This window comes from Epinephelus lanceolatus, chromosome 2 (assembly GCF_041903045.1).
Source record: "Epinephelus lanceolatus isolate andai-2023 chromosome 2, ASM4190304v1, whole genome shotgun sequence".
Lineage (NCBI taxonomy): Eukaryota > Metazoa > Chordata > Actinopteri > Perciformes > Serranidae > Epinephelus > Epinephelus lanceolatus.
Window position 1 is genome coordinate 6,436,380 of NC_135735.1, and position 19,169 is coordinate 6,455,548.

At 42.0% G+C, this 19,169-nt stretch overlaps 2 protein-coding genes across 7 annotated transcripts in view; one reads left to right on the forward strand and one right to left on the reverse strand.

The window, feature by feature from the left end:
- The window catches only part of LOC117259899 (protein kinase C-binding protein NELL1-like), a 465,849-nt gene extending 458,756 nt beyond the window's left edge, over positions 1-7,093 (forward strand). Inside the window, exon 20 of the mRNA XM_033631687.2 lies at positions 22-7,093. Coding sequence (XP_033487578.2) covers positions 22-72 — 51 coding nt within the window. The 3' untranslated portion in view covers positions 73-7,093. The remainder of the gene's footprint in view (positions 1-21) is intronic.
- Positions 1-19,169, reverse strand: part of LOC117259919 (uncharacterized) — a 98,553-nt gene that overhangs the window by 3,125 nt on the left and 76,259 nt on the right. For 5 of the 6 annotated variants that reach the window (XR_013493017.1, XR_004501881.2, XR_013493023.1 and 2 more), the window contains one exon: positions 2,062-2,148. The exons of the other annotated variant lie outside the window; for it this stretch is intronic. The gene's annotated coding sequence lies outside the window, so the exon portion shown is untranslated. The remainder of the gene's footprint in view (positions 1-2,061; positions 2,149-19,169) is intronic. 6 annotated transcript variants of the gene reach the window in all.

A 19,169-nucleotide genomic window follows, 5' to 3' on the forward strand; every position in this document is an offset into this window, starting at 1 on the left:
TTTTCATGCTGCCCTGCTCAGAATGGGAATGTCTGCTGCTCGGTGGATCTTGACTGCCTTCAGAACAACTAACGCTCTCCTCCTCCTGTCCTCCTCTCCGTACTCCTACTCTCCTCCCCTCACTGCGGGACTGCCACGCCCCCCTCCTCCATCTGACGACTCTCCCCTTGGATTCATAAAACAGACTTGTGCACACATGTGCATGCCAGCGTGTGCACAGAAAATACAAACATGCACTGGACAGACTGGAGTGTCAAGGCTGTTGTTTTACACCGTAACTCAACAAACAGTGTGAGCGTGTGTGTGTGGCTCAGGCAGAGACTGAGGCCATGGTCGCTCTCACCACAGTCACTGTGTTGTGTATGTGTCTTTGTGTTGTTTCCATTTCACTAAATGTCTTGCGCAAACCTGTTTGGCGTTAACGTCTCGAAGCCCGAACCAGAGACAAGCAGCTGAGTGTAAAGAGGATTCACAGCTGGACAGATGTTGAGCTGTCCAGCTCTCTATGTTGAAAAATGTAAACTCACTGTTGCATCGAGGACGTCATTATAAAACATTTATTATTGCTGTAACCAAAAGTTATGCACCCTAATTTTATATTTCGCTCTGTGAAGCAACATCATCAGGATGCAAGGCTGACGTTACTGAAGCAGCAGATAGTTTGATGTAGAAATAACACCCAGGAATGTAACAAAAATGACTTTTAAGTGTGATTATGTTTCAAACTCAATACAAACTTCTTTCGATAGAAGTGACTTCTTTGTTATTTCGGCAAATATTTTTTACATTCAGCTTTGACAGACACTTCAGCCGAACCTCAAGACAGTTTTCTTTGTCTTTGATCCAAGTCAACAATCCCATATTTTATCACTGATATTTTTTCAAACAACTGTGTCCCACATTCATCCCTGACAGATACATAAAAAATTAAAACCAAACAAAGCCACTGTAGAAAGGAAGTGAAGAAATCTTAGTTAAACTTGGTCTATACTTTTAGGTTTTTTTAAGGTTCTGTGGCTGAACATGCAAACCAATCAAGGGTGCATAACTTTCCTTTACATGCCATGTAAATATTTTATGACAACGCATCACCTGCATTCCTGTATTGACACCCAACAGCTGCCTGCTCCTCCCACTTCAGAGATTGGATCCTCCGACATCCCTGTATCTAAATACATCTACCTTACCATAAGTCAGTTGTCTAATGGGGTATTTAAATTGATAAACTGTTTCCCAGTTGTTCACCATGATTTGAAGTGAACCATCCGAATTTAACTGTAAACTAGGGCTGTCAACGAATATTCTAAATTCGAATTTGAAAAAAAAAAAAGGACCTTCGAATGTGAAAATTGATATTTGATTGTGGAGAGAGAAAAAAACACCACCGCAGCTGTCCTCTTTGCAAGCGGGCGTTGGCATCAGACGCGCATTTCTCCAGCCTGGTCGACAAGCAGTTCTGCTCCCAGCTGTTGTCTCCGTCACCCGGCTTGACACATTCGCTCGCAGCTCGCACAGAAAATAGACCGGACGCCGAAACAATCGCTGCAGGGCGCGAGCCGGTCACAGTCCGGAGCTTCGAGGCTATTCGCAGCGCTTCCGCGTGCGGTGTGGTCACGGGTCAGAGAGAGGGGGCGAGCGAGAGGTCCGCGGTCGTTTATAATGTAATGTTATAGATAATTGTTTTATGTGTTTTAATGTGTAGGTATGTAAATGTTTTCAAAGACGTTTATGTTGAAATAAAAATACCTACAGGTAGTTATGTTTCATATACAAGTATGTTTCCTTGTATTAGTTTGCTCTCTTGTGGACATAATGTGGAAAAAGAAATATTCGAATGGTTCGAACCTATGAGTTATTTTTAGAAGGAATATTCGAACGTCATTTTTGAGCAATTTTGACAGCTCTACTATAAACTTGGATGCTGTCATACTTGTTTTAGTTTTCACTGGTATGTAAATGTTTTGTTTAAGGGCAACTTGAAATTACTGACTTAAAGGTTCAGTGTGTAGGATTTAGGGGGATATATGAACAGAAATGGAATATAAAACCACTTTACATTACCTTAGAATGAGCTGTTTATAACTCCATATGGAGCAGGTCCTCGTCCACGGAGATTGTCACGTTGAGCAACCATGTTTCTGCAACAGCCTGGGACACAAACCAACCACTGACTTTAGATCGGGACATTTGCATTTGCAACAAAAGCATTGGAAAAACACTATTTTTAACCTGAAACTAATTTATTCAGATAATTTGGCTCCTGGTTAAACCCTTCTGAACAAAGAAAAACGAAGGAATTCTAACTAGCAGAAGTTTCAGCTGGTTGCAACTGGCAGTCCTCACCACTAGATGCCGCTAAATCCCCTTAAATCTTACACACTGCTCCTTTAAAAGTGCAGATTCTGGCTGAAGCGTTTCATCCTGTGGCCTTTGCCAAAGTCAGGGCCACAGGCTGAAATGCTTTGCTCTCATAATGAAGTTGTTCTCAAATCTTCAAGTGTTACTGGAGCTTTCATTTTTGGCAAGCAGCGCCTAAACGCACCATCAGTTTTGGTCTCTGTGAGGCTAGATCATGTTATTTGGCAAAGGAAGAGCAGTCCAGACGTGTCAGAGTGCTTTGTCAGACCATCAAACAGTCTCGACGTTGGAGACGGGGCGGAAAGCTGCATTTTTATTTATGCAACTCTGTAAGAGACAATGTGACACACACGCCCACTTCAAGCAGCGACTGAAAAGGTGTGTAGAGAGGAGAAAGCATGCTGGGTCTCTCCTCTCACAAGTCTCATAGTTTGAGCCATTTGTACGATTCTTTGTGTCCAGCCTGCCTGTGATTGTAAACCTGTTACGAACAGAGGGTGGCCGTAGTTTATTTCAAGCATACCTCAGTCGTCTGTCTTGAGGTCCTTGAAATGACCTGCTGCCATGAGAGGATCCAGGCTCTGAATTAGGACATAGCTGTCGTACGTCCTGCTGAGCCATTTACGCTTCTGTCTTCAGCACTGTCCCATCGCCTCAGTGTCTCCGCTCTGATGTAACTGACTGCCAGATAGCTAATTATAGCAAGTCATGATATCCAAAGCACGTGAAAGTAGTTTGATGGTGCACAACAGGTTCCTGCAGGCCAGAACACACACCAGCCGTAGCTGTTGATGAAATCGGCAGAGCTCGTGGTGGGTCAGACTTCTCTGGTGTCTCGACATAGGAAAGAAAGAGCGAGAGGGTGGGGCTAATTAAAGCCATGTCACGCAGGCCTGGATTTGAGTATGCCAGGAGGTCACAGAGTGTCGAATCTGTTTACAGACGGCCAGACTTAATAAGGCAGGAAAGTGTGGTGCTTTTCCTGCCACAGTTCACACGTTCACGGCTCTGACGCGCCGCAGTGGCCCCTTGGCTTGTCCTCGCCTCCACTCCTCTCCATTATCTTCAAGCTTGTCTCGAGAGCGCTAAAGTTTCCCTCAAGTGTCGATGTTGTCACCCTGTTTGTCCATCACTGTCTGTTTTTCCCCCGACAGAAAGCAGGGGTGATTTCTAACACTGTCTTCAAATTTTGTGAAATTAGCACAGACTTTGATGTGAACTGTGTGTTGTGGCCACAAATTGTGCTTCAATCAGTCATGCCAGGTGAAATAGTTATTCAGTAAACTTTTCTTACACAGCTCTTTGTAAAACCACTTAACAGTTCATTTTAAGTCCGTGGAATAATTTCAGTAGAACGATAAATGTGCTGCTTTTCAAAGCGGGAGGCAACGGTCAGGGTCCTCTCTCCACACTTCATAGTCCTCTCTGGTTTGTCTGCACACTGTCAGCATCGTTGCAGATGTCACGACTCATGTTCCTCTTTCAGGAAAATGAAAAACAACGTCCACAGATTGAGATACTCCTTCACAGTGTAAATGAAATGTTCATCAAGTCCTAAACAACACTGGTATCCTGAAACAAAGTCAGGGTTGATACTGGAAAGCTTGGTGCATATTATGTAACTGACGGCAGAATTTGTTTCAGACAAATTTGTGAGATCAAAGACAAAAATCCTTGAGTAGGCCTTGAATCCATGCTTGTGGCAATCTCAACAAGCACTGCTATGAAATTCATCCTGACTTCCACCCACCCTGGCTACAACACATCTCTATCATAGCCAAAAACTACACGCGCTTGTACAGCATGACTAAGAGTGCGACATGCTATACTATGACGTTTTTTCATGGTTTTGGACGACATACTATACTATGATGTTTTTCATGATTTTTGGACGACATGCTATACTATGACGTGTTTTCGTGATTTTGGACGACATACTATACTATGATGTTTTTTCGTGATTTTGGACGACATACTAAACTATGACGTTTTTTCGTGATTTTGGACGACATACTATACTATGATGTTTTTTTGTGATTTTAGACGACATACTATACTATGACGTTTTTTCGTGATTTTGGACGACATACTAAACTATGACATTTTTTCATGATTTTGGACGACATACTATACTATGATGTTTTTTTGTGATTTTGGACAACATGCTATACTATGATTTTTTTTCATGATTTTGGACGACATACTATACTATGATGTTTTTTCGTGATTTTGGACGACATACTAAACTATGATGTTTTTTCATGATTTTGGACGACATACTATACTATGATGTTTTGTCATGATTAGATCAAGAGTATTGAATGACTATGCAGGCATCTTTGAGCCTGTTTAAACCTGGTATTAACGTGTTTTGGTGTATTGCCAATTTTCACAACGAATACAACAATAAAACGCACCGGAATCAGTGTGCAAGGTTTTTCGGGCGACGGATTAAAAAAACCTTTACGCTACAAGTTCAAAGCGCCCAGTGCACGGTTATTACATCCACTCTGTTGCTAGCTGCCTCATTAGTCATGTTAGTGGTTGTGTGGATACAACCAGAGATGTCACTGTCAGCAGCACACAACACCTGAAACCTCTGCGGATAATTCATCTCCCAGTAAAAACCTCCTGAACAGTAGCCACTGAAGGAATTCTAACCAGGAGAAGTTTCAGCTGGTTCCAATCTGCAGTCCTCACCACTAGATGCCACTAAATCCCCCTAAATCTTACACACTGCTCCTAAAAGTACAGATTCTGATTGGTACGATTCATCCTGTGGCCTTTGCTAAAGTCAGGGCCATAGGCTGAAATGAACTTTCATAATGAAGTTGTTCTCAAATCTTTAGGAGTTACTAGAGCTTTGATTTTTGACCAACATACAACACGTCTCCTTCCATAGGGCAAAACAATGGACGGTCAAGCAACACTTCGTCCAACCCCCTCTACAACTTGCTCATTTCATGGGCAAGTTGTAGAGCATGAGCACACTGTCACCAAAACAACCACCACATCCTGCATTGATGTTGTAGTCCTTGTCAGGGACATATCAGGACGCATTCGAATTTACACAACAAAAGATATGTGGTCAAAATCTTGGTGGTCGTTTGCTCATGTATTTAGTCCTGTCCACTTGTTTAGGATCACCAAACATGCATGTTAATACCAGGAATAAACAGGCCCTTTGTTTTCAGCACTCGCTGAAAAGCAAAAACTTTGATCTATTTGTTTGTAAGGAAAACCGGCGTCAGAGGTGACCTTAGTCTTTGGAGTTTCAAGTAAATATCCCCCACCTCCTCCTGCTGACCTTCCTCTATTCAATGTCACACTAGTTCTTGTCTCTGGTCGTGTTCCGAAGATATTTTTCTACCCTTTCATGCACACAGCGCACTGTTTAGACTCTAAAACACGGTGGTCATTTCACAAACTTGTGGGAAAGGTGATGCCGGTTGTTTAACCTCTGGAGGGGACAGTGGGCGTGCAGCGAGGTGTGCCGCTTCCCTGACCTCTCAGTCGCAATGTCCTTGTGTCGTCTTTGCTCGCCACCACATCTGTTTGTGTCTCACATTTCTCCGTGTACTTTTCTCCATTATCTCTACGCCTCTTGTAAAACTGAAATCGTCAACTGTGCACAGAGTACACACACAAAAGAAAAACAAGTTATGTAAATGGTATCTGTACCCATCAACGTTTCAAACAGCAATCGAAAGCAGACATTTGTACAAACGATCACTGAAAACAAGGTTTTCAGATTGCTCTGTTGATTGATTTGATATGAAATGTAACGACTACTGTAAAACACTATTTGCAAGTCTGTGTGTAAATGTTTTTACATACTGACGATATGATACAATTATACAGTTTTTTAATTATCATTGTGTTCATGAATAACGTGTTAATTTCAGTGGACTACTTTTCTTTTTGTGGGATAGATTCTGTTTTGCTGTAAATACTGTGTAAAGTGAAGGGTTCTGTAAAGAGAGTAAGACTATGTGAATAATTCTCACTACCACAGCTTCTTAGGATCTGAGCGTTGCGAGTCGAGTATGACAGAGAAGCAACATTTCTATTGTTTTTACTATTTCTTTATTTTTCTATTCTTGCCTTAACCCTTTTAGTATCTGTCATAGTTTGTCTTTTCACTGTTTTAGGACAATATTATGGATTTGACTAGCCTGTATATGTACAGATCTCGGATCACTGTCCCTCACTAAAAGCTGAGACTCAGCAGAAGCGGATTTGGAATTCAGAATGAGTGCAGACCAGCGTCTGTCCCTTTGCAAACAGGCGAGGAGTTTGGACAGACTTCACACATTTTATTTTTTCTCCAACACACGTCTGTATGAACTGAACTGAAAAATCTCGTCATAAGAACCAGACAAAATAGAACTATGTACACATGTAAAGAAAAAAATCTAATGTTGAAAATGACAATGTTGTTCTTGATTCAGTTCCTACTAAAAAAGCAAGCCATTGTGTTTCTCCTTTAATGTCTGACTTTTTAAAAGAAGCAGTTTTGGACCTTCTAGATCCTGATGTGCTTGTTCATGTTTTTGATAGAGGGCCATGGCGGAGGAATCCTCCAGGTCTGTTCATTGTTTCTTCTCCAGATCAGAGTGGCCAACCTAATTGTACTCAAAGGGTTAAGTGTCATTTGACTTGAAGACTGTGTCGTGATAAGAGTTTGCTGTAAAAAAAATTCTTCGGTTAATAAATATTTTAGTTGTTTACTTTATTTGCTGAGGGTCTTTGGCTTTAAAGTGTGATGATGACTGGCAGTTGAGCTCACAGGTTCACCGGTAGACGAGTCATGCCTCCAGAGTGATGGCAAAAATAGGATGGATAGCACAATCACGAGAGACGCCTAAATGGCTCACCATCGCGCCATCCACCGGCAGCTTAAACCAAAGCCTTGTCTCCGAGCCTCAGAAATGAAAGTCAAACCCAGCGTTGGGACACAGTCCTGGAAAATTCTTTCATGTTTCTTCTTTTATCAATACTGCTGTTTCCCATTTCCCTCAGGAAATGTATGAAAGGCTGCGTTGCAATAAAGATAAGTACATTCTTTTGATGCTTTAAAGGAGCGCTGCTGTGCTGCTAACAGGAGCCGGTGCAGCAACACTTCTGAAGCTATATGGTGGGGGGAAAAAGATGTGAAAGCTGCACAGCACCAAACCTAATGTTTTATACTTTCCTGCGGCACCAGGATCGATAAAAATACACACAGAACCTGAAATTATACCAAACACTAATTCACTGGAATGCAGGTATTTTTAAAACAGTAGGAAGTTACCTTTAACTAAAGCTAGGTTTTTCGACAGCATGTGAAAACTCAGCCAGAGCTGCTGACTTCTTTTTCATCAGTTAGTAACCTTGATTTTTCAGATCACTGAAGCGCTGCCCTTAAAGCAAGATTATGTAACTTTTGAAAGGAGAAATACCAGAAAAAGCTGAATTCATGCTCAGTTTAACTCACCCTTACTCAGCTTGATACACTCGGGGGATTTGCCACTACAGCCGTACCTGCGAGTGCTCATAATGTCTAACGTTAAGTGTTGGCCAACTGTAGATTTACAGATGTTATTGTGTGACTGACATTGACTCTATGAGCGTTCTCTGCTTGTGCTACTGTTACTCTAAAGACATTGCTTTTTGTCCTTCTTGAAGCCACCTTCACATTTTTATACAGAAGTAAACAAAGGCCACATCATGCTCCTCCAGTGTGTGATTTTAGAGGCGTGATGGGTGTAATGTGTAACACAACAGCGTTGGTCTCTAGTGTGACACATCACGTACACGTCAGCAGCACTTTAACAATAACAATGGCAATAACATGGAATAACAATCATTTACTGTCCCTGGTATATGGCGGCTGACCTCATTGTTTTCCCAATTTGCAAACAGTTCTTCTTCTTTGAGTTAGCCGCTAACTGTTGATAGCTACTTTTAAAATCTTCCGTGGTAGATCAAACACATAACACGTAAAAATGTCAAACCCTTGCCACCCATGATCCTGTCATACAGACATTGTTTTGGGGCTGTTACTACATCGGCTGCCACCTTAAAGGCGAGACAATTCTGTCCCCCCATTCTGCGATTGTACCTTTTACACAGAACAGTGAGGTGGCATAATGGCGTTAAATTCTCGCCTTGAAGATGCAGTGGAAAAGTGTGTACAAAGAGACTTGCAAACCACATCACTGGGCCCTTATGTCCAGAACAAATATAAATTCCTTTTCTATAGATGGGCACTTTTCTGCCCATGTATACTTTACAATAGACTATCATAAATATGCAACCACATTCTTTAGCAAAACCCCTATTCTACAGTGGTGCAGGGGTGTTAGCATCGCCCTAGCTCCCTCAAAAAAACAGCCAATGGGATTTTTCCATTAGAATTTGGATTATTACAGAAAATAAGCTCTGTGGCAAACAAAAGTTCATGACACTTACACGCTTTGTTTAGCAAGATAATCTTCATGAAGTAAAAAGCTAACATTAGGCTATAAACAAACTACTGCATGACCTCAGTGTCACGATCACAATGAGGCTGTAAAGCTGTGTTTGGTGACAACCTCTGTAGTCTCATTTAGCCACATGTTAAAGCTCTAAAACTTAAAAATGGGGTATTTACCGATTAATTTTATGTCATAGAACAAAATGTAAAGCTTGTGTCAACCATAGACCTTATTTCAGATATCTTACCAAAAACACATTCAAATAACCCACCAACTTTGAGACAAGGAAACTGGAAGTACAAACATGCTAACCCATTACAAGATTTCAAGACTCCAGCACCAGCGTATAACTAAACAGAAAGCACATAAAACTAACAAACGATAAAAAAGTACTGAGACTCTACAGCAACACTATGTACCATGTACTATGTATGCACTACAGTATGTACCCTATGACAAGGTTAACATCTTTAAAGGGATAGTGCACCCAAAAATGAAAATTCAGCCATTATCTACTCACCCATATGCCGAGGGAGGCTCAGGTGAAGTTTTAGAGTCCTCACATCCCTTGCGGAGATCCAAGGGGAGAGGGGGTAGCAACACAACTCCACCTAATGCAGGCTTACGGCGCCCCAGATGAAAACGTCCAAAAACACATAATTGAATCCACAAAGTATCTCCATACTGCTCGTCCGTAGTGATCCAAGTGTCCTGAAGCCCCGACATAAAAAGTTGTTTGGAAAAACGTCATTTGAACTCTGTTTTTAGCCTCATTGTAGACTGTAGCTCCAACTGCCTCTCTGTGGAATGTGCTCACGTGTGCGCTTGCACACTAAAACTTCACCTGAGCCTCCATCAGCATATGGGTGAGTAGATAATGGCTGAATTTTCATTTTTGGGTGCACTTTCCCTTTAAATTAATGCAGGTATATGTTTACCTTGTCCACGCTCTTAGTTTAGCCTCTTAGCATGTTAGCATCAGCTAACTGGCACTAAACACAAAGTACAGCTGAGGTTGATGAGGGTGTAATTAGTTCTAAACCTATCCCGTCATAAACTAAACCTACTGAGCAAATTCAAAGTTGATGCTGGCACCAGAGGAGTTGTTAAAGCTACAGTAGATAACTTCTATGAAAAAATAACTTTCATATTTACTGAAACTGTCACTATATTCTGAAAGGACTGCATGAGACACATCTGTGAGAAAAAAAAAACATGCGCAGACTAAAGCAACTGTCATTATGTCAATCACTGCTTGTTAACTGTGGTCAAACTGTCAACTAGTCAGCACTGATCAAATATGACTCAAGGTTATGTTGCTGCATTGCCTAACTCTCACCTCAGATATTTTCTGAAACACATTTTAACAAACTGTTTTGCTGGGTTAACTTTTTCCAACATGGCGGCCAGGTCACAAACTCTCATTTTACAGCTAAACAGCTTGTACAGCTAGTACCAGAGGAGAAGTCAGCTTCATCTTCTGTGGGCCATCACTGTCTGTACAAAATGTTATAAAGTCCGTCTAATATTTATTGAGAGACTTCATTCTGGATCAAAGTGACAGACTGACAGAAAAACACTGCCATTCACACAACGACTGTGGTTAAGAACGCTACGGATACTGTGGTTTGTGCAACATGAATAAATACATAAATCAGTCTGCCCTGGGTTCAGCTTCTTTGCTCGTTCAGCTTCTAACATGTTTAAGCTTTGGCCCTGGGTCAGGGTGTGACTGAACCTTTCACACGGCCTTACAGTCACACTGATTGATAAAAATGACCTCTTCCAAACCACAACTCTGCAGTTTAGTAGCCCACACATGTCACACAGGATGCAAAACCTGGTCTCCAGTATCAAAATCCTCTACACTGCACACCCAGACAACCCTGACCTCCTCTCTTTGACACTGCAAAGGAACACAATCCAGGCAGCAACCAATGTTTCCTACAATTTATGTTCACAGATTATAGTAGCATTATCATTATTTCTATGACCACACCATACTTTGAGATGTATATCTTCTAGAATCTAGATGGATTCTAGACATCAGCCTGTGGATACAAGGCTTCTTGACCCCTACTGTTCCCCCACTCTGACACTCAGCACAGGAGCCCCACAAGGCTGTGTGTTGAGCCCATTCCTGTACTCTGCACACTCATGACTGTGTTCCATCCCAAAACACCACCACCATAGTTAAATTTGCAGACGACACAACCGTGGTGGGGCTGATCACCGAAGGCGACGAGTCTGCTCTCAGAGAAGAGGTGACACGGCTGACAGAGTGGTGCACAGAACGGCAGACCTCATAATTGATTTCAGGAAGAAGCAGGATGTTCATTCACCACTGCACATCAACAGGGTGACCAGCTTTAAATTCCATGGCACACATTTCAGAGGACCTCTCATGAGCGACAAACACTATGGTGCTGGTCAAGAAGGCACAAAAGCAGCTATACTTCCTGAGGACGCTCAGGAAGGTAAATCTGTCACAACAGCTTCTGGTGTCATTCTGTCGCTGCTCCATTGAAAGTGTCCTCACATACAGCATCCTGGTGTGGTACAGTAGCCGCTCTGCAGCAGACAAAAGGTCTCTGCACAGAACATTATACAACAACAGCTATCTGCCTGAACTGAAAAAACTCTCGCACAACTCCTGCAGTATAATCTAATGCCCCTTTTTTACAGTCATGAGCTGGCTTGGTTTGAGCCGTCAGCCCAGCGCAGCAGGGATTTGCATCTCCATTACAACAGGGCTACCCACCTGAGGGTGTGCCTAACTGATGATGGTTTGTCTTGGGTAATGATATTTAAAAGCAGTGGGCTGTTCCACAGCTAAACACAAACATGTAACATCTCATTAGTGTTGTCACGATACCAAAATCTTTGTTTCGGTACCAATACCAATATGAATTTCGATACTTTTCGATACTCTTAGGTACTTTTCCTAAGGAAAGTCCTTTTGGATACAAACCTTTAGAACAATAAATAGTAGGGGTGTAACAGTACCAAAAAAATCATGGTAAGTACCTCGGTACGGACGTCACGGTTTGGTAACTCAAATGTTCCGCCAAGTTTGTGCTATCTCGTGTTGTCTCCCTTTGCGAGGCAGACTTTCTCTTGTCTTTTTTCACGTGCGCCAGCTGCGAATGTTGATACAGGTGTTGTCATACACACCACTTGTGCAATCTGTGCTCCAATAGGAACAAGAAAGGCGTTTGTGTGAATAAATGAGTAAAATAAATTAACTAAATTAATGAACTGAATCAATTTCAAAGTACCGGTATTTTCCAAATGCAGTATAGTACCATTTGGAATACTCTAGTACCGCAGTACTATTTTAGTACCGGTATACCTGGCCGTTTCTGCTTTTACTCTTCCTCCCTTACATATTATTAGACTTCTTTATTGGAGAAAAGCCATTAACAATGTTCAGTGATAAACACGCAATTTCCTGTAGATTCTTCACGCTAAAAGTCCTTCATTATTTTGTAACTTTTATTGTGAAGCAGCAAAATAAGGAAATGTTGACTTTTCGAGCAGCAACTTCACACGACTTCTGATACAGCTGATAGTGAAATAAAGCAGATATCTAAAGTAAAAACAGGATGCAGGAGAGAAACCTTACAACAAACCACAGAGAACACACAGAAACTTTTAAAGACACCTTTCCCTCTGGTGTCTGGCAGACAGAGGTGAGTAGAGTATCGAAACACACACAGCTTGTTTGAGGAGAAGAATCAGGGTTGTCAGGGGTCTGCTGCTGTTGGCGAGACGTCACTGCTATCCACTCGAGGGCAGGTGGCCCGGCTTTTGGACCTACTCTGGAGAAGGTCCATCTCTGACGCAGCTGAGCGTGGCAACAGATAATAGAAACGCAAATCGGCACGGCATGGCTTTACTCAGCGCTGCAAAAAGTGTCAGTGGAATGGCCCATTTGCTCAAGCATTAGGATTTCGCCTATGAGTAGCGCACCCTGAGTGTGCCTGAGCACTCTATATGGCCATGCATGAGACTGTTTGCACTGATGTGTTTTAAACAGTACTGTTTAAGCAGAAGTTTTGAAGTACTGAGCATACGGCTGGATAAATGGGACTTGGATTATACTGCAGGAGTTTTGCAGATATTGCGATATAGTTTTGCTATTGCTGAACATGGTCCCTGCTTACTTCAATTCATGAGGAATGTTGGATTCGTGGAGGCATGGGAGAAAAACAAGTTTTCCTCATGAATTCAAGGTCATGGTGAGTAACTGATATACAACTTGTCATTTTGTGGGTGAAGTATTCCTTTATGATAACACCCTAAAGGTGGCAGACTCTAATATCTAACACTGCTTTGTTGCTGCTGAGATAAACAACTGATTCTCTGTGATCAATCTACGCACTGAACAATACACACTTTTAATATTATACAGGAACTGTTATGTCACCAGTCCCAGTGCGTTTTCATGAACATCTGCTTGGCACTGATCACTTTCAATGTCTTTATCTTAGATGGTGAGTTGAGATGCCTCTTGGGGAGGGGGGGGCTCTGGGGAGCAGCACTGGGGAGGGTTCAGTCAATTAACCTGCTGTCAGTCAGCTGTAAACCAAGTGCTTTCTTGTTCTCTCCGCTCCGTCTGTCCTGGTCACAGTGAGCGGTGGCCCTGTGCTCCCTGTCCGTCCCGGCCCCTGCTCCCCTCGGCCGGGAGCTGCTCCACCCTTAGGTGCTTACCATTCATGGGCTGGAACCTTTGAGGTCGCCACAGAGGTGATGGAGTGACTCCCTCAGCAACAACTCTCATCTACTGTATAGATGCAGGAGGGGGAGGAGAAGGGGGGACACAGCCAGCGTCTATGCACGAATGGACCGACTTAACAGCACAAAATCGAAAACTGCTTTTTCAGTCAGGTCTAATTTAACTTTAAGAGATGTCTTACTCTTTCTGATAGATTAGTTGGGGTAGAACAACAGAGAGGGGAAAGCGGTTTGGCATCAGTTCAGCAAAACAGAGAGTAACTTCAGCCGTCCAGCCCCCGCCCCCTCCTCCTCCATCACCACCGCTTCCTGCTTCTCCTGCCACCAGCAGTCAGATCGATCAATTTCTCCTCTTTCTATTGACATTTCATGAAAACCCCAGGCAGCCTTATTGAAATGCAAGAGGCAACAAATACAAGTGCTCCACCTCAGGCTGAGAATTAATACATAAACTATGTGCATATTGCTCATGTTAATACAACGAGGATTAAGCTGCTTAAATGCCTTATCGACATCCTGAGCAATCAATGAGTGTATAATTAAAGAGTGCAGCTGAGCCAGTGACAAGGCGAGTCACTATTGACCTGTGGTCAGATGGAGCAGCTAAGTGTTTATTTAACCCAGTGTCATGGTGCATGTGTGTGTGTGTAAGCATGTGAGTGTATCTGATGTATCTGTGTGACCTGGTGACCCTCGCTGCTTGCTGATTTTGCTGATGTTAAGTTTGATTTAATTAAAATTCATGTATCATTTTTGGATGTTGCACGACATTTAAAGTGCGAAGAGAGAGAGAGATAAAAAATCAATACTCACAATCACAAATAAGAATCACGTTATTCAATGTTCAAGCAAGTGTAAAATTTGCAAACCAGGTGGAAAGAATAACAGAAAGAGGAATATTGTTTTCTGCTAATGGCAGAATGGTTAGCATAGCCAAAGGCGTTTAATTTACTGATGTTCACAGTCTGCTGTAAGAGAAGCCTGTGCCAGCACATGAATAAATTGCCTACTTGGACCTTTTATCCCACCACTGATAGAACTTTTCCCTCCTCTTTGTAAAGTGCAGATTCAGATCTAAAGAGGTAGTCTGAATATACCAATGATGTGAAAATGAATGATTTCTTTTAAATAAGAGTGGGCAGTCCACCATCCCAAAGTATGAATTTTTCATCGAGCTCCTGAATAAGGTGGAGAAAGATGAGAGGGAGCTGCGGGAGATCTAATAAAGATACATAGAGAACTGTAACACAGAGTGCGCATTAACAGACTGTGGTGAAACACCCAAATGAGGATGTTTGAGCATGACTGGAATCACTTGGTTTGCTATATATTTTAGTTTTTCCAGTAGATTAATGTGTCACATCATGTCTGGCAGCTCCTGCTCCATGGTGAGTTATCACTGTACTGTATAGTCCTTTTTTTTAAAACCACTGACAAAATGCTTTTATTGCCAACTTAATAAAAGGAAGTAAAATTGTAAAAAGCAAAAGTAGTGAAAATAGTACAAAGATTTGCTATTTTACCAAGAAATTAAGAAATGTAAGGTAAAAGTTCATCTTTGTTTAAAGGCACAGTTAGTGGTGGTATGTAATGAAGTGCATTTAGTCAAGTGCGATACTTAAGTAAAGGTACGGCGCACTTGCACTAAAGTTTTTCCATTTTATGTTACTTTATACACTTACACTCTAGAAGTCGACCAATAGTGAGTTTTTAATGGCCGATATAATAACAATAGCTTGGAGCAGGAAAAAGCAGATAGCAGATTAATCGGGAGCGTGCCTGTGTTCCCACAGCCCTGTGTTCCCACAGCCCTATGTTCCCACAGCCCTATGTTCCCACAGCCCTGTGTTCCCACAGCCCTGTGTTCCCACAGCCCTATGTTCCCACAGCCCTGTGTTCCCACAACCCTATGTTCCCATAGCCCTATGTTCCCACAGCTCTATGTTCCCACATTTCCTTTTTCATAAATTTGTATCAGATTTTATCCCCCTTTCTCAGCCGAAACCCTTTTATTCTTTCTTGTAATGATTGTGACTGTGAGGATTTCTGCTGATGATGATCGAAATAAAATTACTCATTCATTCATTTATTATAAAGTGCTTTCAAAAAATCTTGTGGGAGGAAAGGGCTTAAATTGAAGGGAAATGTAGGAACACAAGACCTAACTTGTGGGACCTAAATGTGGGAACATAGAGCTGTGGGAACATAGGGCTGTGGGAACATAGGGCTGACCCCGATTAATCGGCCGATAACACCTGCTCACAACTGATCATTTTCATGTGTGGGACTTTATTCCCCGCCTACACTTGAACATTATAAGAACATCATTACAATTGTAAAAATCCTGCAGTGCAGATAATCACAGAACAACTTTCCACCAGATGCGTGTTGGTAGGAGAGAAAACTACTGTGAGGAGAAAATGACTGCAAACAGGTCTGTTATGACATGAATGCCACTCAACAGCCTTACGGTAAAATCAGCTGTTCCCCGGGAGAAAGTCATGTTCTGTATCAGCAGAAAAATGCAGGGATAATTGCTTTCTGAGAAAATTATATATACAGTATATAATAATAGATTTAAAATCTGTTGTGCATTTCTGGCTGGAGCACACTGAGTGCCCCTCACGATCTCAAAGTACTTATGAGTTAACAGCTGTTTAGAGTATCAGAAATTAATTTCACACACTTTGCTACTTAAGTCTAGTGAATCTATACCGACCATGCTTGCTATAGCAAAACAAAGAAAGCATATAATACTATTCTATAACTGGCAACCTTGTTATGCCCCTATTAAAGAAGTGAAGCTGTCCTACATTTGTTAACTTTTATTTCAGTCATACAAGTTATCTAAAGCACACATTACCTTGTGTTTGCATGTTTGATACTCTGTGCAAAGCCTTACGGCCGCACCCACATAACCAGTGCAGGTTACAGCTATCAACCACTATTGGAGCCCCGTAACCATAGTTTATATAAAAATTAAATTAATCAGCCAAACCGATGAATCAGTCGACCTCTAGTATACTCCGCAACATTGTACTTTTTACTCTGTGACATTTATTTGATAACTTTAGTTGCTTTGCAGATTGAGATGAATGCAGACTATAAGTAAACTACTAAATTACATTATTATAGATTAAATTACCCAGCAGTGTATTACACAATTAAAATGAGCTCCGCCTTGACCAGCTACAACACTAAAGTGATGAACACATTAATGCATTGATGATAATAATAATTCAGTCATAAATTATACATTATTCTGAAATGGGTCATTCTGCATAATGACTACTTACTTTCAGTTCTTTGAGTTCATGCTGATGCTAATACTTTTGTACTTTTACTTGAGTAAGTATCTTTACTAGGGCATTAACAGAAAAGTGGATTTGTCGACGTATCGACGTCAGTGGCACAAGTCGACACCCCCCGGGAGGAGTCGACAAGTCGTGTGTTTTTTCCCCCTCTCTCTCTGTGCTTGTGTACGGAATGCAATCGCTGCCTCTGGTTGGCTTACGCTGATACTATATCCTTGACGTGAACATACTCGGGTGTACTATAAGCGGAGTGGACTCCGCGAGGAATGTCCACAGTCATTCGGGCTTTCATAGTCGAGCGCACTTCCGCGTTGTAGTTTCCTGTAAAAATGTCCGTGAAAAATCCCGGCGATGTGAGAAATACATGCCGAGCAGTCACTGGTGCGAGGAGCGGAGTCCGCGTGGTCATAAAATCTGAGCTTTGCGCGCATGGGGCTTGCGGACGTTCGCTTTGAGTCCGCCCGGACCTCCGCAGAGTCCGTTCCGCGTACGTTCCGCCCGAGTACGTTCGGGCCTTGACAGACACACATCACATGTGTGGAGATACTTCACTTTCCTCCGCTGTGTCAATGTGATGACGTCATCAAATGACTTGTCGACTCAACTTAGACTTTATTGACAGATAAGTTGACCTGAAAAAAATCAAAGTTATTAATGCAATAATCTTTACACCCTAGTATTGTTACTTTAAGTAAAATATCTGAGTCCGTCATCAACCACTGGGTCTAGTGTGCAGGATTCAGTGTCATCTAGTGGTGAGGTTACAGACTGCAACCAACTGAAACTTCGCTTCGCCAAGTGTGTAGGAGAACTATAGTGGCCAATGACACAAATGGCCTGACCCTGAGTCAGCGTTTGGCTTGTCAGTTCTGGGCTATTGCATAAACACATGGTAAACTCCATAGAAGAGGACTCACTCTGTATGTAGACATGGGCGCAGGAAGGTGGGTGCTGAGGCAACATCTATTGACAAGGGTGGAACAACACAACCTGTAAATACTTGGCTATTTTAGCATAATTCACAGCATTGAAGATTCATTTTATGTTTTGAATAGCATCTGATAAGGTACCTGTCAGAAGGTTCTGAATGAAAAAAGCTGTTTAAAATCTGTAAATTTAATAAATACCTCTGATTTGACTTGAAAACGTCACCACGTCCGGTCAAAGAGCGAGGGCCAGGGTCAGCTCACGGGCAGCCAATGTTAAACTTGATGAGAGATTAGCAGGATAACCAGAGCTAATCATTCGCGCAAACAGGCAGAGAAAGACAAGAAATCTGCCAGTTATGGAGCGACTTATTAAATCCATAAAACATCTTGGACACGAGGGACTTCCATGGCGGGGGCATATCCATCGGGGTGGAGTTTTATAGCAGCCAATGATGGCGCGTACAAGTGCACATAATATTATGAGTGCCCAGGGGATAGTAGTTACTTCAGTGAACAGACAACTGGATGTCCGACACCATTCAGACAGACATTTTAGAAACTTTTGCACATGCAGTCCAGAGACAAACTGAGTCTGAGGTGAGGGAGCGCACATTCTTTGGACTTTTGAATTATATGGTTCTGCAAACCATGGATAACATTTGTACCTTATGTATCAGATATTCTGAAACTTTTGGTTTCAACAGCGCTGCGGTTAATGTGGTTGGGTTTAGGTACAAAAACACTTGGTTATGGTTAGGGAAAGATCATCTTTTCACTTACAATACCCGCTTTTGGTGACACAATCATGGCTGAAAAACAGAACCTCAAGTTGTACAAGTCTGCGTGTGAACGTACAGTAGCCTCAGCCACCAATGTGTCTGTGAAGGGTTGGATGTGGCATTAGTGTAAAAGCGCTCCAAGTGGTAGGAAGACTAAAAAGCCACTACACAAATCCAAGTCCATTTATCCTTTGTAAAGTTTAGGGCTTCTAACTGGCAGTGCTCAGTCACCTTTTGAAATGAGATGAGAGTTGTCATTAATTAACTTAGTCACGTAGCCTGGAGCCAAGCCTTTAACTGATTCTCATGTGATTTTAACAAATTAAACTTGCATCAATTGAGTTTTGGCCACCAGGGGCCACCAGGCAAAAAAAAAAAAAAAAATAAAAAAATAAAAACTGGCTGACATATCCAGCAATGCTAGCAAACCATCACATATTTATACATCCAGCAGACACAGGACAACAGTAGCATTCATCTGGAGTTGTGCCTCCATCCACCTGTCAAATGCAGGTCTCCCTTTCCCTTTTAGCTCTGGTTTCATTTCCAACATAGAATTAAAATACAGTATTTGGCCCTTTAGCTTCTTCACCT